The sequence below is a fragment of the Euleptes europaea genome, chromosome 9 (assembly GCF_029931775.1).
Source record: "Euleptes europaea isolate rEulEur1 chromosome 9, rEulEur1.hap1, whole genome shotgun sequence".
NCBI lineage: Eukaryota > Metazoa > Chordata > Lepidosauria > Squamata > Sphaerodactylidae > Euleptes > Euleptes europaea.
In genome coordinates, this window is record NC_079320.1 from 47,470,157 (window position 1) to 47,497,528 (window position 27,372).

The window sequence follows — 27,372 nt, forward strand, 5'->3', positions numbered from 1 at the left end:
AGCGCAGGAGCGGCGTCGCCCAGGGCATCCCAGCCGCCTCTCCCGGCCCAGGGGCCGCTGCAGCAGCGGGCCGAAGGCGCCCCCCACCCCGCGCAGGGCTCTCTTCCAGCTCGGCTCCTTCGCCGCCCGAGATGCGGAGCACCTAATTCGCCGAGGGAGAAGCAGGCAGGGAAGGAGGGAGGCAGGCGAGGAAGGGACGGCGGCGGCAGCGGCAGGAGAAGCGAAGGGATATTCCGCGGCTTGCCGGAGGCTCTGCTTTTCATGGCAATGCAAAAGATTCGGCAGATTTCTCTCTTCCTGGCTCCTTTGGCGTGGGGACTCATCTGGGGGGTCTACTCCAACGGCATACAAATAGGTGAGTGTCCTCTTCGCAGTGGGTCTTTCGTTCCCCTTCCCCCCCCCAAAAAAAAGACCCCCCCTTTCATCGAGGCCATTTCTGCATGGGAGGTTTTGCCACTCTCTAGATGCACATTTCCAAAATACGCCCCCGTGCAGAATTTTGAGAATTCAGATGGGGAAAATGTGTATCTAGAGAGCAGCAAATCCAAGGCAAAACCTCCCGTGCATAAGTGGCCTGAGAGACACCATAGATTTGGTCAGCCAGCCATTCGGTTCCAAGTGGCGTATTCCTGGCATGGAGCCTTAAGCGGAATCTTTCTCTGCCGGAATGAATGGATGCGAAAAGCGCCTGGCGTCTCCCCTTCTCTTCCCATTCCCTCGCATTTTCTCTGCCCCCCTGCCGTCGCCCCCCCCCCACATGGGAGGCAGCCTGGTTCCACTGACCAGCCTGTCCTTTGAAACCTTCGCTCTGCCTTAACTGGTGCATGGATGACGTTTGCCAAGGTGCAAGCGACATCCTGCCGAAATCTGGTGGAAAGAAAACTCCCCTCGATCTAAATGGAGCTGGATCGCGCCCTTCCTGTGAGAAAGGCAGCATGCGCTGGTTGCCAGAAATGTTGCCCCCCCCCCCGCCGCCACCACCAAAGCATACTTTCTCTGGAGAGCTGGTTGTTCCCCCCGATTTTAAGAAGGATGAGTCTCACCCTTCGGGTCCATGAGACTGGAGGCTGCTCGGATTTGAGGCAGGCGTGGGGGTTTACAAACGAACCCCCCCCCAGTTGAACTAGCACTAGCCACCGCCAAGCCTGCAGCACTGATCTCCTCTCTCTGTGTGTGTCCCTTGTTCTGTTCTTATGTCTGTTTGTCGTCCCGCAGGGGGGCTCTTCCCCAGAGGAGCCGATCAGGAATACAGCGCCTTTCGGGTAGGGATGGTTCAGTTTTCCACTTCGCAGTTCCGCCTGTCCCCCCACATTGACAATCTGGAAGTGGCCAACAGCTTTGCTGTCACCAATGCTTGTAAGTAGGGGATGTTCCCTTTATTCACATCCTTTCGGTTGGTCCTTTTTGCTCGTTGGCAGAAGTGGGGTGGAAACTGGGGGCACTTATGCATGAAGCCAAGGAAAGTGTGTGCGTGTATGTATGAACAGGGTGGGTGTCATGACTGTGGCATTTAACTCCTCCAGAGAAGCTGGTGGGGCTTGGGGGCGGGGTAAGGACCTTCAGCTATGGAGGACGCGCCCCTCCTGCTACATTCCCTCTGCTGTGTGCCTGCTGTAATTCCACAGCTTGCTCACCTAGCCTCTTCCCTGCCCCAGCCTCCCCTCCCACTCCTTGCTACCCAGAGTGTACAGTTTCCTGTGCAAATTGACCAGACTTCTACAGATATCACTCTTGCTCTTCAATCTATTACATAAGGTTGGCTGCAGCAGTGGCTGGTGGTGGTGTAGGAAGGACTCCACCCTGCTCGGTATCTTTGGCCCAGATGGGCTCTGCTGGGAGTGATGCATGCTTACTTGCCTCAAACTGGGCTGGATTCTACCTCTAATTCCTTCTGTTGGGGCATTGGCTTATTAGAGCAGGATCTATTCACTGGAGCTAGAGGAATCAGCTGGGGGCAAGAGCTATTTTCCTTGCCAGAAGAGGCAATTAGACACTGTTGCCCATCCCACTGGACAGGGTGGCATCGGCAGCTGTACCCTGGACACCCAAGTATATATATTTCCCTCTTGCCCCAGCTCTACGGACTGGCCGGACATTCATCTCTGTATCTTTTCAGAACAGGAAAGAGCCGTTGGGGCTGGCTGACTACTGTTGTGAAGGCACGTTGAGACTGCCCTACCTGTTATAGGGTACCGTTTGTTCCCTGCATAGATATGCAAGGGACTGGAGTGGGCAAAGCGGAAGGGTTAGGGAATCTGGAAGCCCTATGGGACCTATGTACCCAATTGCACATGGAATGGGGCAATCTACCAAGTTTGTCCATAGATGTATTTCGATTAAATCCCAGAAACCACAAAGGGATATAAGCCTTATGCTAAAGAAGAGATCCCCCCCAGGCAATCTCAAACCCCAGGCCTCTTCTGGTTTAGTAAAAGGTGCACAACAAGAGGATGCTCAAGGAAGCAGCAAAACAGATATAAGTGGATTGTTGGCTTTGAGCAGCAATAGCTGCATGACACTGATCAGCCATTTTCCTTTTTGCTATTCTCCATATTAGAATTACACTGCTCCATCCGTTTCCCCAGTAAATCACAGTACTTTAAGGAGCTCTTCTTTGGTTTTTGAAAGAAAGCAACTGAATGGGACAGGGAGCGTAGGATAGGTCTTGAATTCTGGGGAAGAATGGCCCCACTTTTGTCTCCGTGTGAAATCTCTGCTGCAGAGAGCGTTGCTTCATTGAAATATCAGGCTGGCATGACATATATCCAGATTATTTTAAAGCTTATACGCTGTGCACATGTGACATACAGCCCCTCTCTCAGCTGCCGTTGTCTTGGTATTCCTTCTTTGTAAGGTTCTGAGGGTTTTGCAAAGGACTTCAATAGGTACAATGCAGTGATTGTCAGGGTCAAGTAGCAAAAATAATATCATGATCTAATCAAATCAATTTACTCAGCTGGAAAGCACATCTCCATAGGGGATGGGCTTGGCAGAACGATGAATGGTCGTGGCTGGTGCTACCAAACTGAAAGCTGTGATCATTATTTCACTTTTAAGTAAACCAAGAAGTGACGATGTCTTTATTGCATGTTTGCTTGAATTAATTGTCTCCAGTCCTTGCATGTTTCAAAATGATCTCAGTAGTGGAGGTAAAACAAGACATGTAATGGAGCTTTTGTTAGACCGGGGATCTTAATCCTTGCACTGTTTTTAGTTATAAGAAAATGTTTTATCATTCTTGATGCTCCATTCTGATTTCTGTTGGTTTATTAGAACTGAATTGAAATAACAGTGAATGAAGATTTCACATCACATGATTGTAGGGTAAAGGTGTGGCACCTTAAAAAATTAAAAGCAGGAGACGAGAGGAGAACCCACTGAGATGTTTGCCTGAGTAGGAAATCTCTGCCAACTAAGATGATTAGAATTGCAATTTGTCACACTGACTTTAAAGGAATGCATTTTGATTGTGGTTCACTCACACCGGTGTTTTTGGCAAGGGCTGATTCCAGGCTTGTCAAATTCTGTTTCTTGAAGAAGGGGGATGTGCCCACCTTTATTCAAAAGCCATCATATACATGTATAAAATTAGAGACTTGACTGTAAAATGCAGTTTTCTGCAATGAGGATGAATAACATGTAGAGGCAGGATCCAAATGAGTAGCAAAACCAACAAGGAGACCAAAGATTATGTAGACTAAAAATTTAATTGGGGCGTGAATGTTTGTTATGTCCAAGCCGCCTTCATAAAGGGAATTAACTTCATGCATGTAATAAAATAACTTCCTGCCTAAGGAAGTTTAAGGCACAATGAAATTGTTAATCTGGAATGCACCAAAGCCTTCACCAGGACAACTGGACAGATGGCAGAAGGAACAGTTTCGGCCATGGACTTCATCACCTTCAAACCTGTTCTCAGTTTCAAAGCATATAGTCCTAGAACCACTGTACATGGCATTAAGAAGAGCAGGCCTTTGACCATGTGCAGAGTGCACTTCCCCCAATTTCACCCTTTTAGGACTGGGACAGAGGAATGATTGATTTTGAGGCAAGACTGGATCCTGGCATCTTTTTCTAAAAATCAAGTACCGTGAAGAATATATAGACATCATATGGGACTATCAATATACATTTTGGAAGGGAAAGAAATAGTAAATAGTAAACTACTGAAAATAGAGGTGAACAAACACAACCATTAAGAAAACAATAAAACAAAGCAGCAGCAGCAGTACTACTACTACTACTACTAATTATTGTTGTTGTTGTTATTATTATTATCTCTCTGTGTACCTAGTAAGCCCCAAGAAGCTTACAATTTAAAGTGGAAGAATTTAAAATGGAAGAATCAAGGAAGGGGACAGATGGGATGGGGAGAAGGTCAAGGCCAATACTGAAAAAATAACAGATGTGAGAGAATGCAGCTGCAAGTATATAGCCTTCATTGCAGTTGGGTTTGAATATCAAGTTTGGACAAGGAACTCCTAGAGAAGGAGGGTTTTGATGAAGGGTTTGAAGGAAGAAGTTTGGGCACTGTGAAATCCAGGGGTTCTGAGATACATTGAAGCAAGAAATGAATGGCTGAAGATGGTTGAGTAGGAGAGGAGGTCATAGGTGGGCCTATATTGGGAAATAATGGCGGAAGGATGGGGAGTTGAAGCCATTTGTGTTGGACATGTACCAGGAAGGGACGTTCCAGCTGAGCTTTACTGTCAGCAAGAATTTCCCTATTTGCTTTTGTGGAGGACCTGTTAATCTGTGGAAAGGGATGATATACTGACTTGCCTCTAGGTTCAATTGTTGTTAGCCTCATTGTAGTGATGTGGCTCCTCCATTATTCTGATTCAAAAGACATATATTAATGTTTTACATTTAACATACATTTTGTGTGTAACAACAGGATAACAAGGTTACTGATGAGATAGCTTTCATTTGAATCTCAAATTCTTGAATTCGATTGTTCCTCCTCCCCCCACAATCAGCTTTCTCTCACTTAAATATTGACTGAAATGAGACCATCTTACGGCTGCAGTCTACCACCTGGAGTAGCAGGTTATGCATTTTTTTCCTCCTTGGCCCATTGGTGAATTTCTTATCTGCTATATCTGCTTCATTGGCCCTTATTATCTGGGTGTCAATAAGTCACATCAGTATGAATGCTCCATTATAGTTTGAATTGATTGATTGACAGTGGTTTGAATAATAGTAATACAATATATAATATACATCTAACAACCAGTATAACTTAGTGGAAAGATGTGTTGGACTGAGGAGAGCTGGGTTTGAATTTATTACGTGAAATAATATTACTAATCAATACCATGTTTTGCTTTGTTGGTAACAGTAAATTTGGGCTCTGTTCCAATGAACATTTATTTCCATTTATAGAACCCTTCATTACTATGTGGGTTAGTTAATTTCTCTCACACATGGCATCCATGTTAGTAATACTCATATAATGTAACAATGGCTTCCTCCAGGATTTTGTAGTGAATCTCCTTGGGTACTTATTATTATTTGCATAGCACCTTCAGTGTGCAATACAAGAAGAGCATAAAATATAAAATTTTAGGTAGGCATCAAAGGGAGGAAAAAGAGCTGGAGGCAAAGCTAAGTAAAGGAAGAATGTGCATTCATTCCAATCACATGCCGTATAGGCTCATTTCAGCAGAAAGGGGGAACTAAGGGTATGTGCTGAAGGTTTGATGGAAAAGGTGCGTTTTGAGGACAGAGTCAAAGGAAGATGGCATCATGCAGTTGTGAAGACAAGTAGATCCAGGCAGAAAGGGCAGAAAGGGAGAAAGTGAACCCTTTCCTGTGGCCCCTTATGCTTGAAACTGCCTTCCAAATACTTGTATGAGATGTGAAAAAGAGCAGAATCATTTGGGAGAATCATAGAATCATAGAGTTGGAAGGGACCACCAGGGTCATCAAGTCCAACCCCCTGCACAATGCAGGAAATTCACAACTACCTCCCACACACACCCCTAGTGACAAGAAGATGGCCAAGATGCCCTCCCTCTCATAATCTGCCTAAGGTCACAGAATCAGCATTGCTGACAGATGGCCATCAAATCTCTTCTTAAAAACCTCAGTGGAAGGAGAGCTTACCACCTCCTGAGGAAGCCTGTTCCCCTGAGGAACTGCTCTAACTGTTAGAAAATTCTTCCTAATGTCTAGTCGGAAACTCTTTTGATTTAATTTCAACCCGTTGGTTCTGGTCCGGCCTTCTTGGGCAACAGAAAACAACTCAGCACCATCCTCCATGTGACAGCCCCTCAAATACATGAACATGGTTATCATATCCCCTCTCAGTCTTCTCCTCTTCAGGCTAAACATACCCAGCTCCTTCAATCTTTTCTCATAGGACTTGGTCTCCAGATCCCTCACCATCTTTGTTGCCCTCCTCTGGACACGTTCCAGCTTGTCTACATCTTTCTTAAATTGTGGTACCCAATTGTGGTGAGAGTGGGAGACCTGCAGAAAACTGAGGGTAGCCGAGTTGGAGGAATGAAAGCTACTCAGAGCATGAAGAGGAATTGAGAATGGTAAGATGGAGAGGGCAAGGCCACAGGCAGCTTTGAAAGTAAGGGCGAAGGGATTGGTATGTGCATATTTGTCTGAAAATATGAATGACTTATTGCAGGGATTTCTTGAAGCCTCTATAAATGCAACTAGGTTAATATATGAGCTGTTATACAAAACGAGCACAAAAAACAGGTATTTTATCTATGACTTCAACTTCAAAAAGATGTCCCTGACACTAGCAACAGAGGACTGGGAGGAACATTCAAGTGACAAAGATCATCAGATACTTTAGAGTTGGTGCAGTCTGCTGACAAGAATCACAGAGGAGTAGGACTCTCTCACATGCACACCCTGTGCATTGCAGCTGATAGGTCAGGGGATTCACAAAATGGCTTTTTTTGTGTGTCATAATCACACTGAACAGGTAGTAAATCACAGATAAAACCTTCCTACAATTAAGTCCTGTCAAAAGGCATAATCTCAGAGGGCTGGTTCACACATCATGTCAAATCAGTTGATGTTGCTATGGTTTATTTGTGCTACACAAATGAACTCATTCTATGGGAAAGCATTGTGTTTGAGATAACATCAGATAATATGGAAGTTCCATAGATTGTATGTCTCTGAAGTCCCATCCATGCATGGAAGTTGTAACGATGCAACTTGAGCTATCAAATGATAAACATGTATGTTATCAGTAGAGAACAAGCCCTGAAAGTTTAACAAGGATGCTAAGCTAAGCACAGCTAAGCAGTTTGCACTCAAGGACCAGACCTGATGCATCAACCCTCATTATCCCTTTTAACTCAGTGGAAGAAACATGTTTAGGACTGTGCTGTTAAGGGTATTTACTGTTTTCTTATTCTTTGAGTTTTGTCTGAGCAGAGAGATTCTGTGGCAGGTGGTTTCCTTGGCGAACTTTTACAAAAGAACCTATGGGAAATCAAACATATCGCATAATAGGCTTTTATAGGAAAATCTTCCCAATATTTTTACTGTGAGTGGGCTACTATTCTTATTTAGCAATTACTTATGCTTGTAAATGCCTTTACTACAACCTGTTGGGAAAATATTAAAAATGAAATGAGTCATTTAAAATTTAAAAAGGATGTTAATAATTTTTAAATGTGGCTGATAATGCTATAATTGACAGAGCCTTATAAAACTGCTTTCTTTTCACCAAGCCTCTGTGTGCCTTTGAGCCTATTCACAAGATTGCAGGCAAAATGGAGTCCAGCAGATGGCAGAGTTTTCCTAGCAATAGGAAGGCCACCCTGATCTCTTTATCCAGCTCTTTCTGTAATAGCGGGTGAAACTGATGACAATGTACAAAGGTTTAGGCAGCCCTCTGTATGTTTTTATAACTAGACTTTGAAAGAGTGGGCCTAAAAGTTCATTTTAAATATTAGAAATAACAGTTAAACAACGTGTTAATAGCAAAAAGCCACAAGACCATGAGTGGTATCCAATGACTTTCCTTCACTAAGTAAGTCTACTCCTCTTTTAGTGGAAGGAAATGCTTGGATCCAGTCCATTGTGCTCTCTATTTGGTTTCTTAAACATTTTTTTAAAATGTCCTTATTCTGACCATTCGGTTGCAACGGCTTGTAAAAATTTGCTCTCCCCAGCCTTTAAATGAAAACTCAAGATCAAAGGTCATGGCATTTTACAGGGTAATTTAAGCAAAAATACAAGTCATTTTTCCTTAGGTGGTTAACAGTCCGCATTTCGACAATGAGCTAGAAGTTTTCTGGCTGAATATCACTTCATCTTGTAGAAGTACTGCGAGGCCGTGCTTCCTGCCTTAATTTCAGCTTTGTTGGTGATGTACTGGAACTCATCAGCCCTAGGGTTGCCAGCTCCAGGTTGGGAAAATTCCTGGAGATATGGAGGGTGGAATCTGGGGAGGGTGGGATTTGAGAGGTGAGGGACCTCAGCAACATATAATACCATAGAATTCTATACTTGAAAGCACTATTTTTTCCAGGGGGAAATGATCTCTGCAGTCTGGAGATCATTTGTAAGTCTAGGTTATCTTCAGGCCCTACCTGGAGGCTGGCAACCCTAGCCCTCAGCCAGCTCTACCAGTGAATAACACACAAAGCTAATTGTTACAGGATGTGCATAGGGACAGGGGATCCACAGGCACATCCCATTTTTAAAAATGCTGCATATTGACACCCACATTTGAACACACATGAACACATGAAGCTGCCTTATACTGAATCAGACCCCTGGTCCATCAAAGTCAGTATTGTCTACTCAGACTGGCGGCAGCTCTCCAGGGTCTCAGGCAGAGGTCTTTCACATCACCTACTTGCCTAGTCCCTTTAACTGGAGATGCCGGGGATTGAACCTGGGACTTTCTGCATGCCAGGCAGATACTCTGCCACTGAGCCACAACCCCTCCAGGTACTAGCTGGAGATCCTGTTATTACAACTGATCTCCAGCCAATAGAGATCCGTTCACCTGGAGAAAATGGCCGCTTTGGCAATTGGATTCAATGGCATCGAAGTCCCTCCCCTCCCCAAACCCCACTCTCCTCAGGCTCCACCCCAAAAACCTACTGGTGGTGAAGAGGGACCTGTCAACCCTACACATTTGAACTCACATGTCTGCATTCAGTATGGATTTTGAGACACTACATTACATTGTATCTGGGTATATATAGGGTTGCCATCTCCACATCAGGTAATTCCTGGAGTTCTGGGTATGGACCCAGAGGGGGGACATCAGTCCCAAAGCAGCCATTTTCTCCAGCGCTCTATAGTCTGGATATCAGTTGTAATTCTGGGATGTCTCTAGTCCCCACCTGGAGGCTGGCATTCCTATAATGTATATGTATCTGGATTCCCATCTAAAGGCACAGAACCACCCACTGTCTAAAGCAAATATATGTGACTTGATCAGGCTGAAGAAACATAAGCCTGTAGCAATGGAAACATATTCCCTCTTCCTCCCAAACCTGCTGGGTTGTGAACCGTAATAGTAGTTTATTGTATAAGACTGTAGGCCATTACAATCTAGTGAACAGGTTTTACCTTTTCACAAAAATGTATGAAAAATTATTGAAATGCCCATTGTCCATGGGGAAGAAAATGTTCTTGAAAATGCTTACCCTCCATTGTAGTTCAGGGCTAACATTTTATATTATTCAGTAACGGCCCCAGCCCCCAACCCCTGGCTGAATCTGATAGCGGAAAAACTAAAAGTACTGGGACTCCCAATCTCTACTTCCTCTGACAACCTGGTTCCATCTCATTTAGTGGCAATCTTAAAGAGATTGAAGGAGTTCGATTGGGCCAGTACGGTTGGGAGGGCCAGATGTACTTGCTCCGGTCTGGTCTTGGGACTCCCCCCACCAGAGAAGTTTGCAGAGTTCCACTTTACGGTTTCAATCTTCTCACATCGTTGGGCTCTCCTTTTAGCTCGTTTAAATGCCTTTCCATCCATGGTCATGTTGGGCAGATATACCGGGATACCTTTTCTGGACCATCTCTGCCCATGTAACACGGGCGAAATTGAAACGCTGGACCATTTGATGCTCCGCTGTCCTCTCTGGTCTCAAGATAGAGATGCTCTTATTGCTCCAATCCTCACCAGCTTGAACCTCCCTCTACATGCCTGGGTGTTGCCTTTTTTGCTTGGCGACTCAACTAATGGTGCAGCCTCATCGAATGTTGCCCGCTTTTTGGCCAGAGTGGCTGCTCTTAAGAAGAAAGAACTCTCAACGCCTACCTCTGGCAACTTTTAGTCAGTTCACTCCGCCCCCAGTTTATTTTAGTTAGAAATTTTACTTATTGGGCTGACACCTAATTTTTAGCATTGTTAACTTAGGATTGTATTATACTATGTATTATGCTTCCTATCCTCCCTCGTCTTCCTCTCCCTTCCTTTCTTCCTCCCTTGGTCCATGACTGCGGTCATAGACCTAATAATAAATTATAAATTATTATTCAGTAACTAATATGCAGTAATATTTAATATTTCACAATATCTGACAGCTTAAAGTTTTTGAGAGCTGCTTTTTCCTGTCTAACAAAACAAGTCTAAAGCAGAATTCTGAATTCCAAAGTAAAATTTTACATTCAAAAAGTGGACTGAATGTAGCTTAGCATAAATTGAGTAGTCAATAATAGCCTGGACTGTTGTTTGTAACAGCAAGTTAAGAAGTAAAGCAATAGCTCCATTTATTTTTAAGTGGATTGATGCCAGTGGAGTTGCTCGCTCAATAATTTTCAGAGAGTGGTTTTACATTATTTCATCCTAGATGCATGTGCAGAATCATTAGGTGCATGTGCAGAATCTCAGAATACATTGCAAACCAAATCTCAGTTTATGTTGTGGACCAATGTCAAATTCAAATGTCAAACATCTGACAATTCTCTCTGAACAAGCTGGTATCTTTCTGTGTGCTCCTTGCCTGGAATGGGCATGTATGCTCTGAGGATTTCAGGAACAATTATTTTGGGGAGAAAAGGTTGTGGGGAGCAGTGTTGCTCCCTAAACCTCAGTGTGAAATGCATTTGAGAGGACACGGAGTTTGTTTGTTTGTTTGTTTGTTTTGCTCACCATGCCTATAAAGTGCAAGAAAACGGGGGCTAAAAAAGAAACCAGTGAGCAGGGAATACATACGAAGCCTTTGCATAAGCCCCCGTCTATTGGGTCAAGAAATTTCCCAAGAGACTGGCGGACAGGCTCAGTGGTTGGCCAGTTGCATTTTCCCCCTCTGCAGCTCTGAAGCCTCTCGGAGCATGCCTGCAGTTCTGTGGAGCCTTAAAATCAGTCCTTGCATGCGTCTCTGACTGTCTATGGCTAGGACTAAAAGTAGACTTAATTTAACAAGCATGTTAGGTGAATGTGCAGAATCTCAGGTTACACTGCAAACCAAAGCTCAGTTTACGTTGTGGATCAATATCAAATTCATTGAAATATAGATTTGGAAATTTCATTCCAGTCATTATTAATTGTATTATTGTCACTACTTCTAAACAGAGATGTGAAAGCCTGGGGGGTGGGGAACAGAAAAAATCAGGAAAATACCATGGCTTCCCCCCCTTTTTTTTCAAGGACTTTATTTATTTGGGAGATACTATAAAACTCCCATTAAATATTTTCTTTTTGAATGAGTGATATGAATTTAAAGACAACGTGAGCATGCTGTAGGCAACTGCAGCTCTTAAATCCAATATGTATTTCTGCACCTAGAAGGATACCATATCTTCATGAGGGGAGCATACAGGGCTTTCATTGCTTCTCAACAGCTGCATGCCTTCTGTTGTCCTTTTGACCTGACGTAGTTGAACTTTTCAGCTCTCCCTCAAACCATTGTGGTACATTTACCCACAGGCTGGGTAAAAAGTAGTTTATTTCCCTGCCTTGCAGGGGGGACAAAAAAGATCAGAAGGAGGTAGGGAAGAAACTCAGAGAAAAACTTAAAGTTTCATTGAGAACTTAGCTCTCTCTAACCAGATAGTAAAAATAAATATAAGTGTGCTAAGATAAGTGTAGTGTGGAACAGTTTGCAGTTTTCTCTCAAGCATTGGGTATACTTGTAATTTTACATTTATAACTGTTACATTCCATAAATATATCAAATATTGCAATTTTATTTGCTAAGTAAGTTATAATTGCTAAAGTTTATATTGCTAAAGCACGAAAATTGGTTTAGGTTTGATAGGACAGTAAGGATTGCATATATTTCCATTCCCCCCATCCCAAATTCTGCTTTTTCTGGGGGGAGACACGTTTTTTTTTTCTGTAGCTTCAACATTTCCAGAAATTTTACATTTCTACTTCTAAATATTGAATGTCTAAATAATATATCACCTTTTCGTGAATTGCATGTGGCTTGTAGTCTGGATTCACCTGTCTGAGTTGTGTGATCATAGTTTGTGTTTTGTACTTGAAATATACTTGGAACCTGGAATGTGGTACATTGATCTCTGTTGGCCTCTTATGAGATAAGGTTTACAGCATGGTGGTGAAAGACCTGTTAGCATACCTCTCAGACCAGTAGAGCATTTTCTGTCAGTTCCTTCTTATTAAAGTCCCTCCCTGCCATCCTCAGGCTCCACCCCCAAACTCTCCAGGTATTTCCCAACCCAGAGCTGGCAACCCTCTTCTTCTGTGCGCCATTTTGTTCTCATAGCAGCCCTGTGAGGTAGGCTAGGCTGAGAGTGTGTGACTGGTTATCCAGTAAGCTTCCATGGCAGCATGAAGATTCTAACTTGAATCTCCCAGATCCTAATCTGATGCTCTAACCATGACACCATGCTGGCTTTCTTTGATACCTGGCCCTTTGAAGCTCAGGAGCTAACAAACTTAGTCTGTAATCTCGTCTGCTATTTGTGAGAGAGTTGGTGGTACTACAGACAAGAAAAAAAACTGGTGTATATAACTCTATGAATCCTTTCAGTGTATCAGAGTTTTGGAAGATAATGATTGGAAACATAGAACTTTCAGTATTTATGATTTTTGGGGAAATTGGTACATGATCCTGCAATTAAAATGCCAGCTTTCGTTGAAAAGTATAGTGTTGCCTTGGCTCACTTGAAGAAATCCATTATAACCAGTGTTTTATGGAACACCATTTATTATCTCTTACCAATCATCAAAAGTGACAAAAGGGAAGGAAATTGATATATCTTTGATACTCCATAAAATCCCCATTGAGATAATGCTTACTTTATGTATTTCTACAGCAAAAATTATTTAAATCCCTTCTGGAAGAGTTTCCTACAGGGTATAGTAGAAGTGTCATAAAAGAAGCATGTTATTCCTATATTCTCGGCACAAAGGTAATATATGGAGTTCTTGAAAGTCAAATCCAGTTAGCTCAACAGAAGGTTGATCTTTTCCATTTTAAATTAAATCTCACAGCTCTGCAGGGACCCCCCGCACCAAGACATCCTGCCAAGGGGAGGCTGACTCATTCACTCATGCCAGATCTGTTTGTAATGGGTTCTGGGTTGAAGAACCACTGAAACATGTGGTAGGCACATAAGAACTTACAGGAATCATGAGTCCCAAATCTGAAAGTTTACAACACATTTAAAACAACCAGTCCCTGTCCAAATTCCATATCAATCAATTAGTTCAAAAAGGAAGGAAAGCTTGGTCAGTTAGCCTACAGGCTATTTTCAGATTTTTAAATCTAGATAAAATATTTCAAGCTTTGGAGAAAGAAATGTCTACAGCAGTGAATGTAATTTACTTCACTGTTTTCCAGTACAGAATATGAAGTTAGAATTATCTTTAGGTATTTGCTTTCAGAGGGGATGTTTATCAACAAAATATTTATTTATTATTTTATTATTATGTTATTGTTATTGAGAGCAACAATTTATTTATTTATTGCTTGTTTATTTATACTCCACTTTTCTCGCTGAGGGTCAAGGTGGATTATAGGATATAAAAATGTGCAGTCAGACTGCATAAGACGACCAACAAATAATGCACACTAGTTACACATAATGGAATACTCATTTGCACTAGAGATGGCCATACCGAAATGCCTGAGCCAAAAATATACTCCAAAATGTCTTTTTGGGTCCTTCTGCAAACTAGGCAAAACTGAACTATTCAAGAGGGTTTTCTGTGCAGGTAATAGGCTGCATTGTGCAAAAGGGTTCACTTGGATATAAGATTGAGACTGTGGTAGGGTTGCCAGGTTGCTGGGTTTGGCATTTTGGGGGGTTGAGTGCTAAAGCAGCTGCAGCGATGTGGCGCTTCTGGAGGGTAAACCCAGAAGTGACGTGATCGTGTCACGTGCAGCTGTGTGCACATGCAATCCCTGCTCTGGAGAAGCCCAGTGCAATTGCCTGCCAAAACCACCCACCTAGCAACCCTAGGTATCAGCAAGCTGAAAAGGGTTCAGGACCACTACCTAGAGGGAAGCGTGACATTTTTCTGCATAGGAAACCATGGAAGACAGGATTGTTGGGGACACCTTGTTCAGGGGACCATGAAATTGGACCCCCTTGCCCAATTCCATTCATTGTCCTCCATTCCTGGGAGACATTTAGGGGAAAGGGAGGTCGTGGTTTCCTGTGTTGGTGCCATTTGCTCTAAAAACACCTACTCCAGACACCCAGAAAGATCCGCTTTTCCTCAAAAAGATACAAAGGGCTCATAAATCCAGAAATCTGAAAAACAACAACATGAAAATAAACACGAACCAGCATGAGAGATCCATAAATTAAGGTTATGAGACTGCCCCCCAATTGGAAATCTGAATTTTACCTTCTCCCCACAAATGCACACTCCTAATTTGTGCACGCAAAAGCTTGTGATGATTTACTCTGTCTAAGTTGTAGTATAGTGACTGTCTAAGTTATAGGGCCTTAATGCAAAGCTGAAAGCCAGTTTAAAAAAACAGCAACCAGAAACACAGAATATTCTGTATTATACAACTATAAGTCTATGGGGTTGTACATTTACAGATAGCTACCAATATTGTGACCCGCATTCCTCTACCCCCCCTCTGCTCTTATGTGAATAGCTGAATACCTACAATGAAATTGTTTGTATATTCAGAAGCAAATTCTGCTATGCTCAATGGAGCTAACTCTTAGGTATAAAACTGCAGCCTTAATTTTTTAGATTTCCCTAACACCTCTTGGACATTTGCATAGTGTTAAAAGTCATTTTATTATACCCAAGCGGGTGCTCTGTAAAGAAGAAAAGTAGTAGGCTTAAAAAAGAGACCGTCTACATTACATCCCTTTGGTCTAATTCAGAACAGGGGATATGAAACTATTTTTAATGCTTGGCATAGCTTTACAGTTAACCTACACAGTCGTTAAAAGTAGGACAAATGTTCCAAACAGATTTTGTGTTGCATTGTCTGAGTTAATGCAGTTTGTTTATAACATTTATAAAGTCAAAATCTATTAAGGATTAGTGATATCCATCAGAATGGATGGTGGAGGCATAGAGTCTCAGTTCTTTTCTCCCTGATATTGCAGCTTTTTTCCCAAGCCTTATCTTCTGGTTCCAGCTTCTGGAAGTTGGCAAGTAGATGAGAAAGGACTCCATTCCTTGCTTTGAACAGGGGAAGAGAGAATCTATTTCCTATCAGGTTGAACAATCAAATGCAGGAGCCTTTTGTTCCAGGCACTGCAGCTAGCCTGTAGCTACTGAGGAGACATACGGGGATAGTTCCCTCCCCTCCATTGAATCCCCAGCTTTCATGTTTTAAATAATTAAGCCTCTAGCCCTATTCATTGCAGAGATATAAAAGAAATGTGCAGGGAGTTTTTAGCTGGATTGCCTGGAAAGGAAGTGGACGTACAAGTTGCAAGTTGGTTAGAATCAAGCCAGTTAACCCCTTCCTGTCAGTTTACCCTGACTATTAACACTTTCCATTACATAAACTGTGTAGGAAAGTGTTGGCGAACCTATGGCACGCACGCCGAGCCCTCTCTGTGGGCACGCGCGGAGCCGTCGCGTCTGCCTAGGGCTGTGTCGTGTTGCCGTGGTGAGGGTGCTGAGGGCTGCAGCTCAGCTGTTTGTCGGGCACCCCGCCCGTCTTCAGTTTGGACGGGGAGGCTGTGGCCGAACACCTTGCCACGCCCCCCTCTCAGCTGAGCTGCAGGGCAGCTCAGCTGTTTGTAGGGGCACCCCGCCCGTCTTCAGTTTGGACGGGAGAGGCTGTGGTGGAGCACCTTGTCATGCCCTCCCTCTCAGCTGAGCTGCAGGGCAGCTCAGCTGTTTGTCGGGGCGCCCCGCCCGTCTTCAGAGGGTTCAGTCCTCTCTCTCTCTCTCTCTCTCTCTCTCTCTCTCTCTCTCTCTCTCACTCACTCACTCACTCACTCACTCAGTTGCAAGGGTTTTTGGGGAATTGTAGTTCACAGGAAAGAGGAGACAAGGCTGCAATGGAACAAAAAGCCCCTGTTCTTTTATGGATCCTTCCTGTTCCTCCTTTCTTATTTCCCTGCTTCCAGGAATTTTCCCGTAGAAGTGGGGAATCATCTTTGGTTCTCCTTTGTGGAGGGGCGTGTGCGTGTGCATGCGTGCAGTCAAGTCACCACTGACTTAAGGTGACCCCACAGGGTTTTCAAGGCAAGAGACCTTCGGGGGTGGTTTGCCCATTGCCGGCCTCTGTGTGGGCTGAGAGAGTTCCAAGAGAACACAAGGGATAGATATCTACATTGTTGTGATGGAGGCTTTTTTGTCACAAGACATAAGACCAGAAAAAGTGGTTTCAGTTACTAGTGATGGGGCACCTTCTATGGTGGGGGCAACATCTGGTTTCATACAATTCTTTGTTAAAGAAACAAAACATCAAGTCATTCAGTTCCATTGCATTATACATCAAGAAGCTCTTTGTGTCAGGGACAGCAGCAAAAAATTTGATGATGTCCTCAAAGATGTCACAAAAATGGTGAATTACATCATGGCTCGTGCTCTGAATTGTCGACAGTTTCAAGCACTCCTTGAGGAGGTTCAGGCACAGTATAAGTGTCTACTTACGTACAATAATGTCCGGCGGCTGAGCAGAGGATAAGTCCTGGAGAGATTTGTAGCCTGCTTGGATGAAATTAGGCTGTTTATGAATGAAAAAGGGCAGGAATATCCACAGCTCACTGATATGGCCTGGCTTACCAACCTCATGTTTTTTGCAGACTTTACACAACACTTCAATGTACTGAACAAACAACTAAAAGGTGTAGGGAAACCAGCAGAAAGGATGTTTTGTGATATCAAAACACTTGAGAGAAAACTGCAGGTTTTTGAAAGAGACCTTGAAAGTGGGCAGCTGAAATATTTTCCAAATCTAAAAAAGCATTTAGAAAATTCTACAACATTTGCAGACAATCCTACAAGCCATCAGGAAATCTACACGGAATTTTCTAGCATTGTAGTAGCTGCAAAGGTGAATTTTAGTAACAAATTTTTACAGTTCTGTAAGATGGAGACAACCCTGTGTTTTCTTACTTCTCCAGATAAAGCCAAATTTGAAGAACTTGATCTTTCCTGCCTACACTGGTTAGATTTAGAAAATCTGGAAATGGAGCTAATAGAATTTCAAGAAAGCTCTATCTGGAAAAATAAATTCTATGACCTGCGTGAAACATTTGAGAAGATAGAAGGGATGCCAAAGGACAGCACAGTTAGTTCTGAAAATGAAATCCTTAAAGTGTGGAATTCTCTGCCAAATAATTTTAAGTCAATGAAAGCACTTGGGATTGCTTTCCTTACTTTGTTTGGATCATCTTATGCTTGTGAGCAGCTGTTTTCAGCTTTGAATTATATCAAATCTGACACCAGAAACAGGCTAACAGATGACCTAAGTGCTGCATGTGTTGCTCTCAAACTTACAAAGTATGAGCCAAGGGTAGACAAATTATCAGCATGCACACAACAGCAAAAATCACATTAATTGTTCAAAAAATTTGACGATGTCCTCAAAGATGTCACAAAAGTGGTGAATTACATCATGGCTCGTGCTCTGAAATGTCGACAGTTTCAAGCACTTCTTGAGGAGGTTCAGGCACAGTATAATCGTTTACTTATGTACAATAATATCCGGTGGCTGAGCAGAGGATGAGTCCTGGAGAGATGCATGCCAAATGCAAACTTTTACCTTTCAATAAAAAGTTGTTTGTATCATTGAAAGCTCTGTTATTGTGTTTTTCTTTTAACACAAAATATGTGAATGTATGAGTTGTTTTTTCTAAACTAAAACCTCAGTATTCAGGTTAAATTGCCGTATTGGCACTTGGCGATAAATAAGTGGGTTTTGGGTTGCAGTTTGGGCACTCGGTCTCTAAAAGGTTCACCATCACTGATGTAGGACATATTCATTGAAGTTGTTTAGCACCTACTTCTAGATTCTGTTCATTTATTTTGCCCTATGGAAATTCGAAGGAGCCCTGTGGCGCAGAGTGTTAAGCTGCAGTACTGCAGTCAAAAACTCTGCTCACGACCTGAGTTCAATCCCGACGGAAGTTGGTTTCAGGTAGCCGGCTCAAGGTTGACTCAGCCTTCCATCCTTCCGAGGTCGGTAAAATGAGTACCCAGCTTGCTGGGGGTAAAGGAAAGATGACTGGGGAACCCACTGGCAAACCACCCCACAAACAAAGTCTGCCTAGTAAACGTCAGGATGTGACGTCACCCCATGGGTCAGGAATGACCAGGTGCTTGCACAGGGGACCTTTACCTTTTTATGGCAATTCGAATCTTTGTGGCCTTGTATTGGTCTGAATTATTTCATTGTTTTAAATTCTCAAATTGGTGGATGGTCTTTACATTCAATGGAAGCACTGATGACTCGTTTTCTTACAGCCCAACTTTTCATTTTAGTGTCCAATCCAATTTCAATTACATAATGCTGCATTTGGTTTAATAGAGCATTGCATTTCCCCAGCTATTGTAAGTTAGGAATGCTTTGTCAGCAACGCTAGTCTAAATATCTATTTATAAATGTTTCGTGTTCATCCCAGGTGGCTCCCGAATGTAAGAGAGAGAGCAAGAGCGTGCCCCTCTCCATGGGAATTATTTACTCGATTTCTCTGATACGATTTGACATATATGACATGTGGAAATTCCTTATTGAGAGGGTTTTTTAATGTGAAGTTTCAGGGTAGTAAAAGGTGAAGGTAAAGGTCCCCTGTGCAAGCACTAGGTCATTCCTGACCCATGGGGTGACGTCACATCCCAAAGTTTACTAGGCAGACATTGTTTATGGGGTGGTTTGCCAGTGCCTTCCCCAGTCATCTTCCCTTTACCTCCAGCGAACTGGGTACTCATTTCACCGACCTCGGAAGGATGGAAGGCTGAGTCAACCTTGAGCCGGCTACCTGAAACCGACTTCTGTCGGGATCGAACTCAGGTCGTGAGCAGAGCAGGGTAGTACTCAAGCTATTTAAAGAAGATACCTACAATTCATTCCAGTAGTATCCTTTGACATTTCAATTAACTGTTTGCTTCTCGGTACTCTTCAGTTGAAGATTAATGGAACTGTGCTTTACTTAAGTCACACTGTGGTGGCTCAAGGTGTTTTGTTGCTTGGAGCTGCAGCAATAGCTGCTGGTCTGCACATCAACAGTGATGATAATGCCCCCCTGAGCTGGATAAGATCACCTCCTTTCCTCTTTGTGCCCCTGCTATCTTTAAAAAATGGAGCAGCAAATGACATATCCCTCAAAGAAAAGCCCATTCTTGAAAGGGGGTGGATCTGTGATGGCCAGCTGCTGCAGACACACACACAAAAAAAAGCAGTTCAAAAATTTTTTAAAAAAATTAAAAGGGGGAAATGCCCCATAGCACAAAGCAAGGCTGTGCCACCCAAAAAGGTGGTGCAGTCCTGCCGCAGCATGAGGAAGCGTTCCTGGGGTGAATGGGGTTAGGAAGCTGCCCAAAGGCAGCTCCACCCCGGGAATGCCTCACACTCACACACACACCAGCCCGGATTGTCCTTTCTAGGAACCCCTGGCCAGAATGGCTGTGCCGGTGGCAGGAACCGGCAGCTCCTGGACAACGGCGTGTTTGTTTCCACACTGGCATAGATGCCACCGGCTCCTAAGGAGCTTTGTCCCCCGCCCCCTTCAGGAATGGGCTGCCCATCTCTTGTGGTATTCTGTGAGTGCTTCCTCTTGCAAGAGTTTGGGCACCCTTTTGTTTGCCCTGGCAACCGACACCGTGATCATCACACCCTCACAATAAGTAGGAATCTTGTGAGAGTCTGGGAACTGGTATGCCTGGCTTTATGTACAGCTTTGAAAGATGACTGGGGAAGCAAAGAGATAAAAAGAATCGCCTCCTCTGGCTTCAGTGGGGCAGCAGTTAGAGAGGCAGCAGGTAGGCAGCTGGGGGGCTGATGGCAGGCAAGGTAGGAGGTTCCTTCCTCCCCAAATCTGCTTTCTGAATGGGCCCCCTCTGGTCACCTTGTTATAGAGCCAGCTTTGAAGTCAGATCATATTCAGAAAGACTGACAGCCATAAACCAGTAGGTCATAAGTCAGACAATTGCATTTCTTTAAACATACACCAAAACAGTGCAACCAGTACTATACGTTTTTTCAGAAATTATCTTTTATATTTATTTATTCATTTAAAACATTTTTCTGCTGCCTTTCCACCCAATCAGGGTCCAAAAGGTGGTAAACATAAAAACATTTAAACAATTAAAATACAGTTTAAATTGTAACTATAAAAATCAATTTAAAACACATAAACAAGCAACACTAGAAGGTGGGTCAATAAGGTGTAGTGGTTAAGAATGATTTGGAGCGGTGGACTCTAATCTGTAGAACCGGGTTTGATTCCCCACTCCTCCACATGAGTGGCGGAGGCTAATCTGGTGAACTGGATTTGTTTCCCCACTCCTACACATGAAGCCAGATGGGTGACCTTGGGCTAGTCACACTTGCTCAGCCCCACCTACCTCACAGGGTTTCTCTTGTGGGGAGGGGAAGGAAAAGTGATTGTAAGCCGGTTTGATTCTCCCTTAAGTGGCAGAGAAAGTCGGCATCTAAAAACCAACTCTTCTTCTTCTAACTGTTATTGGGGGAATGCCAGATGAAATGAAAAAGTCTTCACTTTTTGGCGAAAGACACTGATAGAGGGAGATGGACAAATCTCCCTGGGGAGGGAGCTCCATTGTTTTAGTGCCACAATGGAGAAGACCCTTTCTCAGGTTGCCACCCATGTAGGCTCAGATGGCAGCGGCAACCAAAACAGGGCCTCCGAGGATTACCAGAGTGAGTGGGCAGGATCATATGGGAAAAGGTGGTCCTTAAGGTATGTTGGGTCCAGGCCATACAAGAGAAAGCAACTGTTTTATAAGCATAAACCAATATTATTGTTGCAACTGTAAGAGGAACTCTAGTTTTGAATTAGCTTGTTGTCTCTTTGGAATACTTGGAAATAATACTCTACCAATTGATATTTTGAAGCTGGAGGGAATATAAAATGCAGTTTTTGGTATGGCACGAGGGCCAGCTGTTCAAAGAAAGTCAAAAGGTATACTGGGCTAGCTTAAGCTTTTTGCAATAGCATACTGATATTTGTCTCCTGGTTGTGATTGTAATTTTAAGTAACAACTTTTAGGAGAGCCAGCATGGTGTAGTGGTTAAGAGCGGTGGTTTGAAGTGGTGGACTCTGATCTGGAGAACCGGGTTTGATTCCCCACTCCTCCACATGAGCAGTGAAGGCTAATCTGGTGAACTGGATTTGTTTCCCCACTCCTACACATGAAGCCATCTGGGTGATCTTGGGCTAGTCACAGTTCTCTCAGCCTCACCTACCTCTCAGGGTGTCTGTTGTGGGGAGGTGAAGGGAAAGTGGTTGTAAGCTGGTTTCATTCTTCCTTAAGTGATAAAGTCGGCATATAAAAATCAACTCCTCTTCATCTTCTTCTTAGTTTAATTAGGTGGGGATATTATTTCCTGGGCATTTTTTGTAGTTTGGTTTCTATGCATTTTATTCCTATTGATGACTCACTTTCTGTCTTCTCAATGCAAACTGATCTTCATATGTCTAAGTAGAAAGGATGGGACTTTGCCCCAAAGGTGGAGCCGACATTCATTTCTATGGAATTTGAGCAGAAGATGTTTCTGGGGGAGGGATGGTTGAGCTTAGTGTCCACAAACACTGTGCAGTTCCTTGGTTTGGGTCCGTTGCTATGCATGGGTTTTTAGTGAGCTCAGAAATGAAGATCTTTTGTGAAGTCATAACCAAATATTACAATATAAGATTATGGTGGGGGGGGGGGCTAAAAAAGAGAACACCATGCATAAGAGGTGACCCTGGTTCAATTCCTCACTCTGCCATGAAGCTGGCTGGGTGAGTTTCTCACCCTAACTACATCACACGGTTGTTGCAAAGATGAAATGGATGGTGTGTGTGTGTGGGGGAGAACCATGCATATTTTACTGAGCTTTACTGAGGGGGGGGGGATAAAAATTTACAAAATAAATACAGCGAAAATTGATGTAAGCACTGTAGCATTAGCTGTATGCTTCTTAATAACGGGCAGACAGGGCTGCAAAGGATAAATGGCTCGGCAATACCTCAAATGCAATTATATATAGAAAACAAAAGAAATCATTATACTGAATGAATGTAGTCTATGGACTGCTGTATGAAAGATGTTACCAAAAAACAATGACAAGCCAATGGTCATGTGCTGCTTTCTGCCGCTTGTAATGGGAGGAAAGGGGCAATGATGTGTTTCCCTGCAGGAAGATATGGAGAGGCTTGTGTTCCCTTCCTACGCCCCGTAATTTGTTTAACATCCCTTCATTTCCCCTTAAAGACATCCATTGGTTTAGCTTAAGTAGTTGTGACAGCAAATGAAGGGCTGATTTTTGAGTATCCTGAGCATCAGCCCCTTTGGGCTGATTTACGTGATAATTTGAATGCTGTAGAAACTTCTTACTCTCCCCTTATTTTGTCTTGTACTATTGTTTGCATGGGACAGGAAAAAAAAAACACCAGATTGTTTGTGGCTCCGTTAGGGAACATCAGCCATTCCCAGCTAGCCCAAAGACAACTTGCCTATATGCAAGCCAAGCTGTAAGGTTAAACAATCGTATGAAATGTTCACTTATTTGAGAAGTGTTGAACTGATGTCACGCAACTCAAAGGAGCATCAAACCAAGTCTTACATTTCCCATAACACACCTCCCCCAATGCCTGAGGGTAAAAAAAATGTACATTGTTTCTCCTTCTGCCCATGCCCATTTGGATAATCCCTCCAAGCCTGATTTGCCTGAATATGTGGAAGATGATTGATTAAACCCCAACTTGCAAACAAGCTTGACTGATTTGACATCAGCAGATAGGGACTGTCCTAAAGCACTGCAGTCCCTGGAACACAAAACTGGCTTTGAAACTCATAAGGACAAAGCTATTTCCAGATGGAGGTTTCAAGAATCCAGTATGCTGATTCAATGCTTCAAACACCCCCAGGACACCTGCGGGCGATGCTGATCCATTGCTCATGGTAGTTAAGAATAGATGGTATTATATTACAATGACAGTTTCATTTTTGCCAGTGTGGTCTATGTGGGAAATTAGGTACTATGCGCAAAGAAAATGTTGTCATGCTGTCAAGAAAATCTTAGGCATTTTTAGAACAAAGACATTATAAATGAAGCTGGATGAGGTCTTAGGAAAATTGGATGCAAGTTTCCCTGTGCCTTTCCAGAATCTTTATCAGAAGTAGCTTCTAACAATGAATTAAAGTGGCATTAAGAACCCAGGAGCCTGCTTTGAATGACCATGGTGCCAAGCTCGATCCATATCAGAGGCACAAACAGGAACCCTTTTCCTGGGAGGAAAAAAGCATTCATGTTTGACAACTCCACTCTTGTTTTCACTGTTCTTCAGTTTAGAAAACTGGAAACATTAAGGGTGTAGATTTTGTAAAACAAACAGTCAAATAAATAAACATTGCTGTCCTATCTGAAACAAATTGGCAAATGTCCAGGGAAATGCAGCAAAAATAGTATAGGTCTGTTAATATTGATACCAATTGGAAAGCTATGCCTGAAGTAGCAGATGATTTTAGCCTGTGACATGGAATAAGCATTCACCCTTAACCAGGATTTGACATAAAAGGCTTTTGGTGGGAATGAACAAGATTATTCCAAATGGCTTACCACAAGAAGTTTCAAATATGTTGTGAATAAAGAATACAGAATGTTTATTACCATGGTAATGAAAACATACCCTCTGCCTGTAATTTTAGAACCCTGTGACAATCCCAGTATAAAGGTTCTCTACACAGAGAACCAAATTTCCAGGAACAAAACCAAGACTGTTGACCCGGCCTGCATTTCTAAGATGTGTAAAGATGAACCTGGGATATTACTACTGGCTTGGCCAATACTAACCGGATAGTCTGTAGTTCATCAGCCTCTCTGCCCTCGTGAGAGCCAGCAAGGTGGCTAACAAATTGAAAATATACGTAATAAAACACAAACATCATTAAAACCATTAAAATCTGAACTAAAACACAGACAGAAAATAGAAAAAGGACAACTAAAATATTGGGCAGGAAGGAGAGATCACAGAGGGAATGCCAAATGAAATAAACTAAACACTTCACCCATTGGCATAAAATGACCACAGAAGGGGGCAGACAAGTCTTCCTGGGGAGATAGTTCCAGAGTTTTGGTGCCATGACTGAGAAATCCCTCTCCCAGCTTGCCACCTGCCTAATCTCAGAAGGTGGGGGAACCTGAAGCAGGACATTAGAAGATGACCATAGTGGTCAGGTAGGTTCATAAGGAAGTATGTGGTCCTTCAGGTATGATGGTCCCAAACCATATAGGGCTTCTCTTGTCAGGATTAAACTTCAGTTTAGTAACCCACATCTCCTCCAAAATAGCCTTGGGGCACTGCCCCAGGGTTTCTACAGCATCCCTGTGATCAGCTGGAAGCACAAGATAGAGTTTAATGTCAACCACATATTGGTGACAACCCAGCCTAAATCTCTGGATAACCATCTCCCAGCAGTTTCATGTAGATTTTAAACAGCATAGGGGACAAAATGGATCCTTGTGGGATCCCATAGGCCAAAGCCTAAGAGGCTGAACAGCCTGTTGTTATAAGCAGAAAGTGGTGTGTATTGACTGAGTGGCTGGGCCTGTGCAATGAGGCCTTAAGAAGGGGAGGAGCGGACCAGAATGAAGACTGCACTTCTCAGGTTCCACAGGCAGCCAATCTTCCACAGAGATTGGCTGGCATGCCGAGAAGGCTGCCAGGCCCCTGCCTCTGCGCCTCTCCCTGTGGCCACAAAATGGCCATGTGTAGGTCCATGGCCATGATATTAAGTGACCCTGAGTTAAGATCAATTTTTCTCAAAGTAGGCAGTTTTACTTAGTGTTTTATCTCAAGTGAGTATGGCTTTCCAAATGTATGTCATTCAATAGATTTTGAGAAACGGATGAAATATTGTATAAGGAGCTTAAATAAATCTAGGGAGTTGTTGATAAACAACAGAGCAGTGCAGGATTCATTATTGCACACAATAATGTACACATTCAAAATGCTGAAGGTTTATATAAGCTTAAACCTTGGGCCATTCTTCTGATTATACATTTCCAGTCTCTTAGTATTACGCTCTGGAGAAGATAATTGTAATTTCATTTTCCCATGACTGAGTGACCAAGCTATTGCCCTTTTACAACTTCTGTGCCTTTTGAAATTTCTGAGTTGATTTCTCTTTCTTCAGGGCAGCCCATAGATGAACTGATGTCTTACGATATATGAAAACAGGATACAAATGAATAAAATGGTAGAAAGAATAGAATAATGTTGCTAAATTACTGGGGGGGATCATGTTCAGCCTACACAAATAGAAAATTATTAATTACCCCCTTCTCCCTTGTACTTGGGCTTCCTGTAAGGTTGCCAACTGCCAGATAGATCTCCTGCTAACTCAACTGATCTCCAGCCGATAGAAATCAGATCACCTGGAGAAAAATGGCCGCTTTGGCAATTGAACTCTATGGCATTGAAGTCCCTCCCCTCCCCAAACCCCGCCCTCTTCAGGCTCCGCCCAAAAAATCTCCCGCCGGTGGCAAAGAGGTACCTCGCAACCCTAGCTTCCTGTGTGTGTGCGCGTGCGTGCGGCTATGTTTCCCACAGAAGCCATTTTGTGGTTGGCTCTGCCTCTCATGGCAGCCATTTTGTGGCTGTGCCTATCATCTTAGGGACTTACAATCTACATTTTCTATTTCATTTCCAATTTCAAAAATGTGACAAGACCAAAGAGCCAAAAGAAATACCATATTTTTCGCTCCATAAGACACACTTTTTTCCTCCTCAAAAGTGAGAGGAAATGTCTGTGCGTCTTATGGAGCAAATGTGCGCACAGAGCTGGCTGGGCACGCTGGAATGACACGAGCTGGCTCTGTGCGCCCAGTTCCAGTGCGCCCAGCCGGCTCTGTGCGCCCTGCCCGCCTCCCAGCTGGCCGTTGGGGCGGGGAAAGCCGGCTCGCGTCGTTCCAGCGTTAGCCGGCTTTCCCCTCCCCGACGGCCAGCTGGGGGGGCGTCTTATGGTCTCAACACGCATGTGCCCAGCCGGCTCTGTGCAGCCCCGCCCGCCTCCCAGCTGGCCGTCAGGGTGGGGAACTCCGGTTCACCGGCATTCACTTCATAAGACAAGTTTTTAGAGGAGGAAAACAAGATTTTTTCTTGTTTTCCTCCTCTAAAAACTAGGTGCGTCTTATGGAGCGGTGCGTCCTATGGAGCGAAAAAGACGGTACTCCAATAACTCTAAGGTTAAAACTGGCCTCTTTCAAATTAGCCAAGTCATTTTAGTTGACTAATCTACCAGGTAATTCAGTCACTCAATTAACTGACTACTTGCTGCCCTAATTGTAATGTATGAGGTCGCAAACTGCCTTTAGTTAATGAGTGATACAGAAACAGTAAGGTGACCTCTTTATACTGGCTAATTGGGCTTCTCAAAATCAGGTAAGAATCCATAACTATAACATTAAACATAAGAATACAGCTCATGTGTCCTGGCCAGCATTGACTAGCTGATCTACTCTGAAACTGTATAAGGCCCCTATAGATTAAAAAATCATTGTCCTTCTTCAGAGGAGTGGGAGCTAGGCAACTATTGCTGGATTGTCACACCTTTGGTCCAAACTGGAATTCTAAGGATTCTGGGCAATATGTGATAAAGGACTGCCCACATCTCAAATAATATCTTGCTAAATGCGAAACTGTGAAAGACAGCTATTATTTTCTGTTTTTGTATAGAGTGTGGGCTGGATACAATTACTCTTGTCCACTAAGTGGTCCTCCCACAAACAAAATCGTTCCCTGACAAAGAAAACTTGGGGAAAGGGTCATCTAACTCGTAAATACAAAGGAAAC

The 27,372-nt window shown here is 43.3% G+C and overlaps 1 protein-coding gene across 6 annotated transcripts in view; it reads left to right on the plus strand.

Moving 5' to 3' along the window:
* Positions 1-210: 210 nt before the first annotated feature.
* GRIA2 (glutamate ionotropic receptor AMPA type subunit 2) overlaps positions 211-27,372 on the plus strand; it is a 102,801-nt gene continuing 75,639 nt past the window's right edge. For all 6 annotated transcript variants that reach the window (XR_008933511.1, XM_056855699.1, XM_056855695.1 and 3 more), the window contains exons 1-2: positions 211-355; positions 1,216-1,356. Coding sequence is in view for 5 of the 6 variants with exons in the window: in XM_056855699.1 (XP_056711677.1) it covers positions 262-355; positions 1,216-1,356 (235 nt within the window). In the remaining variant the exon portion in view is untranslated. The remainder of the gene's footprint in view (positions 356-1,215; positions 1,357-27,372) is intronic.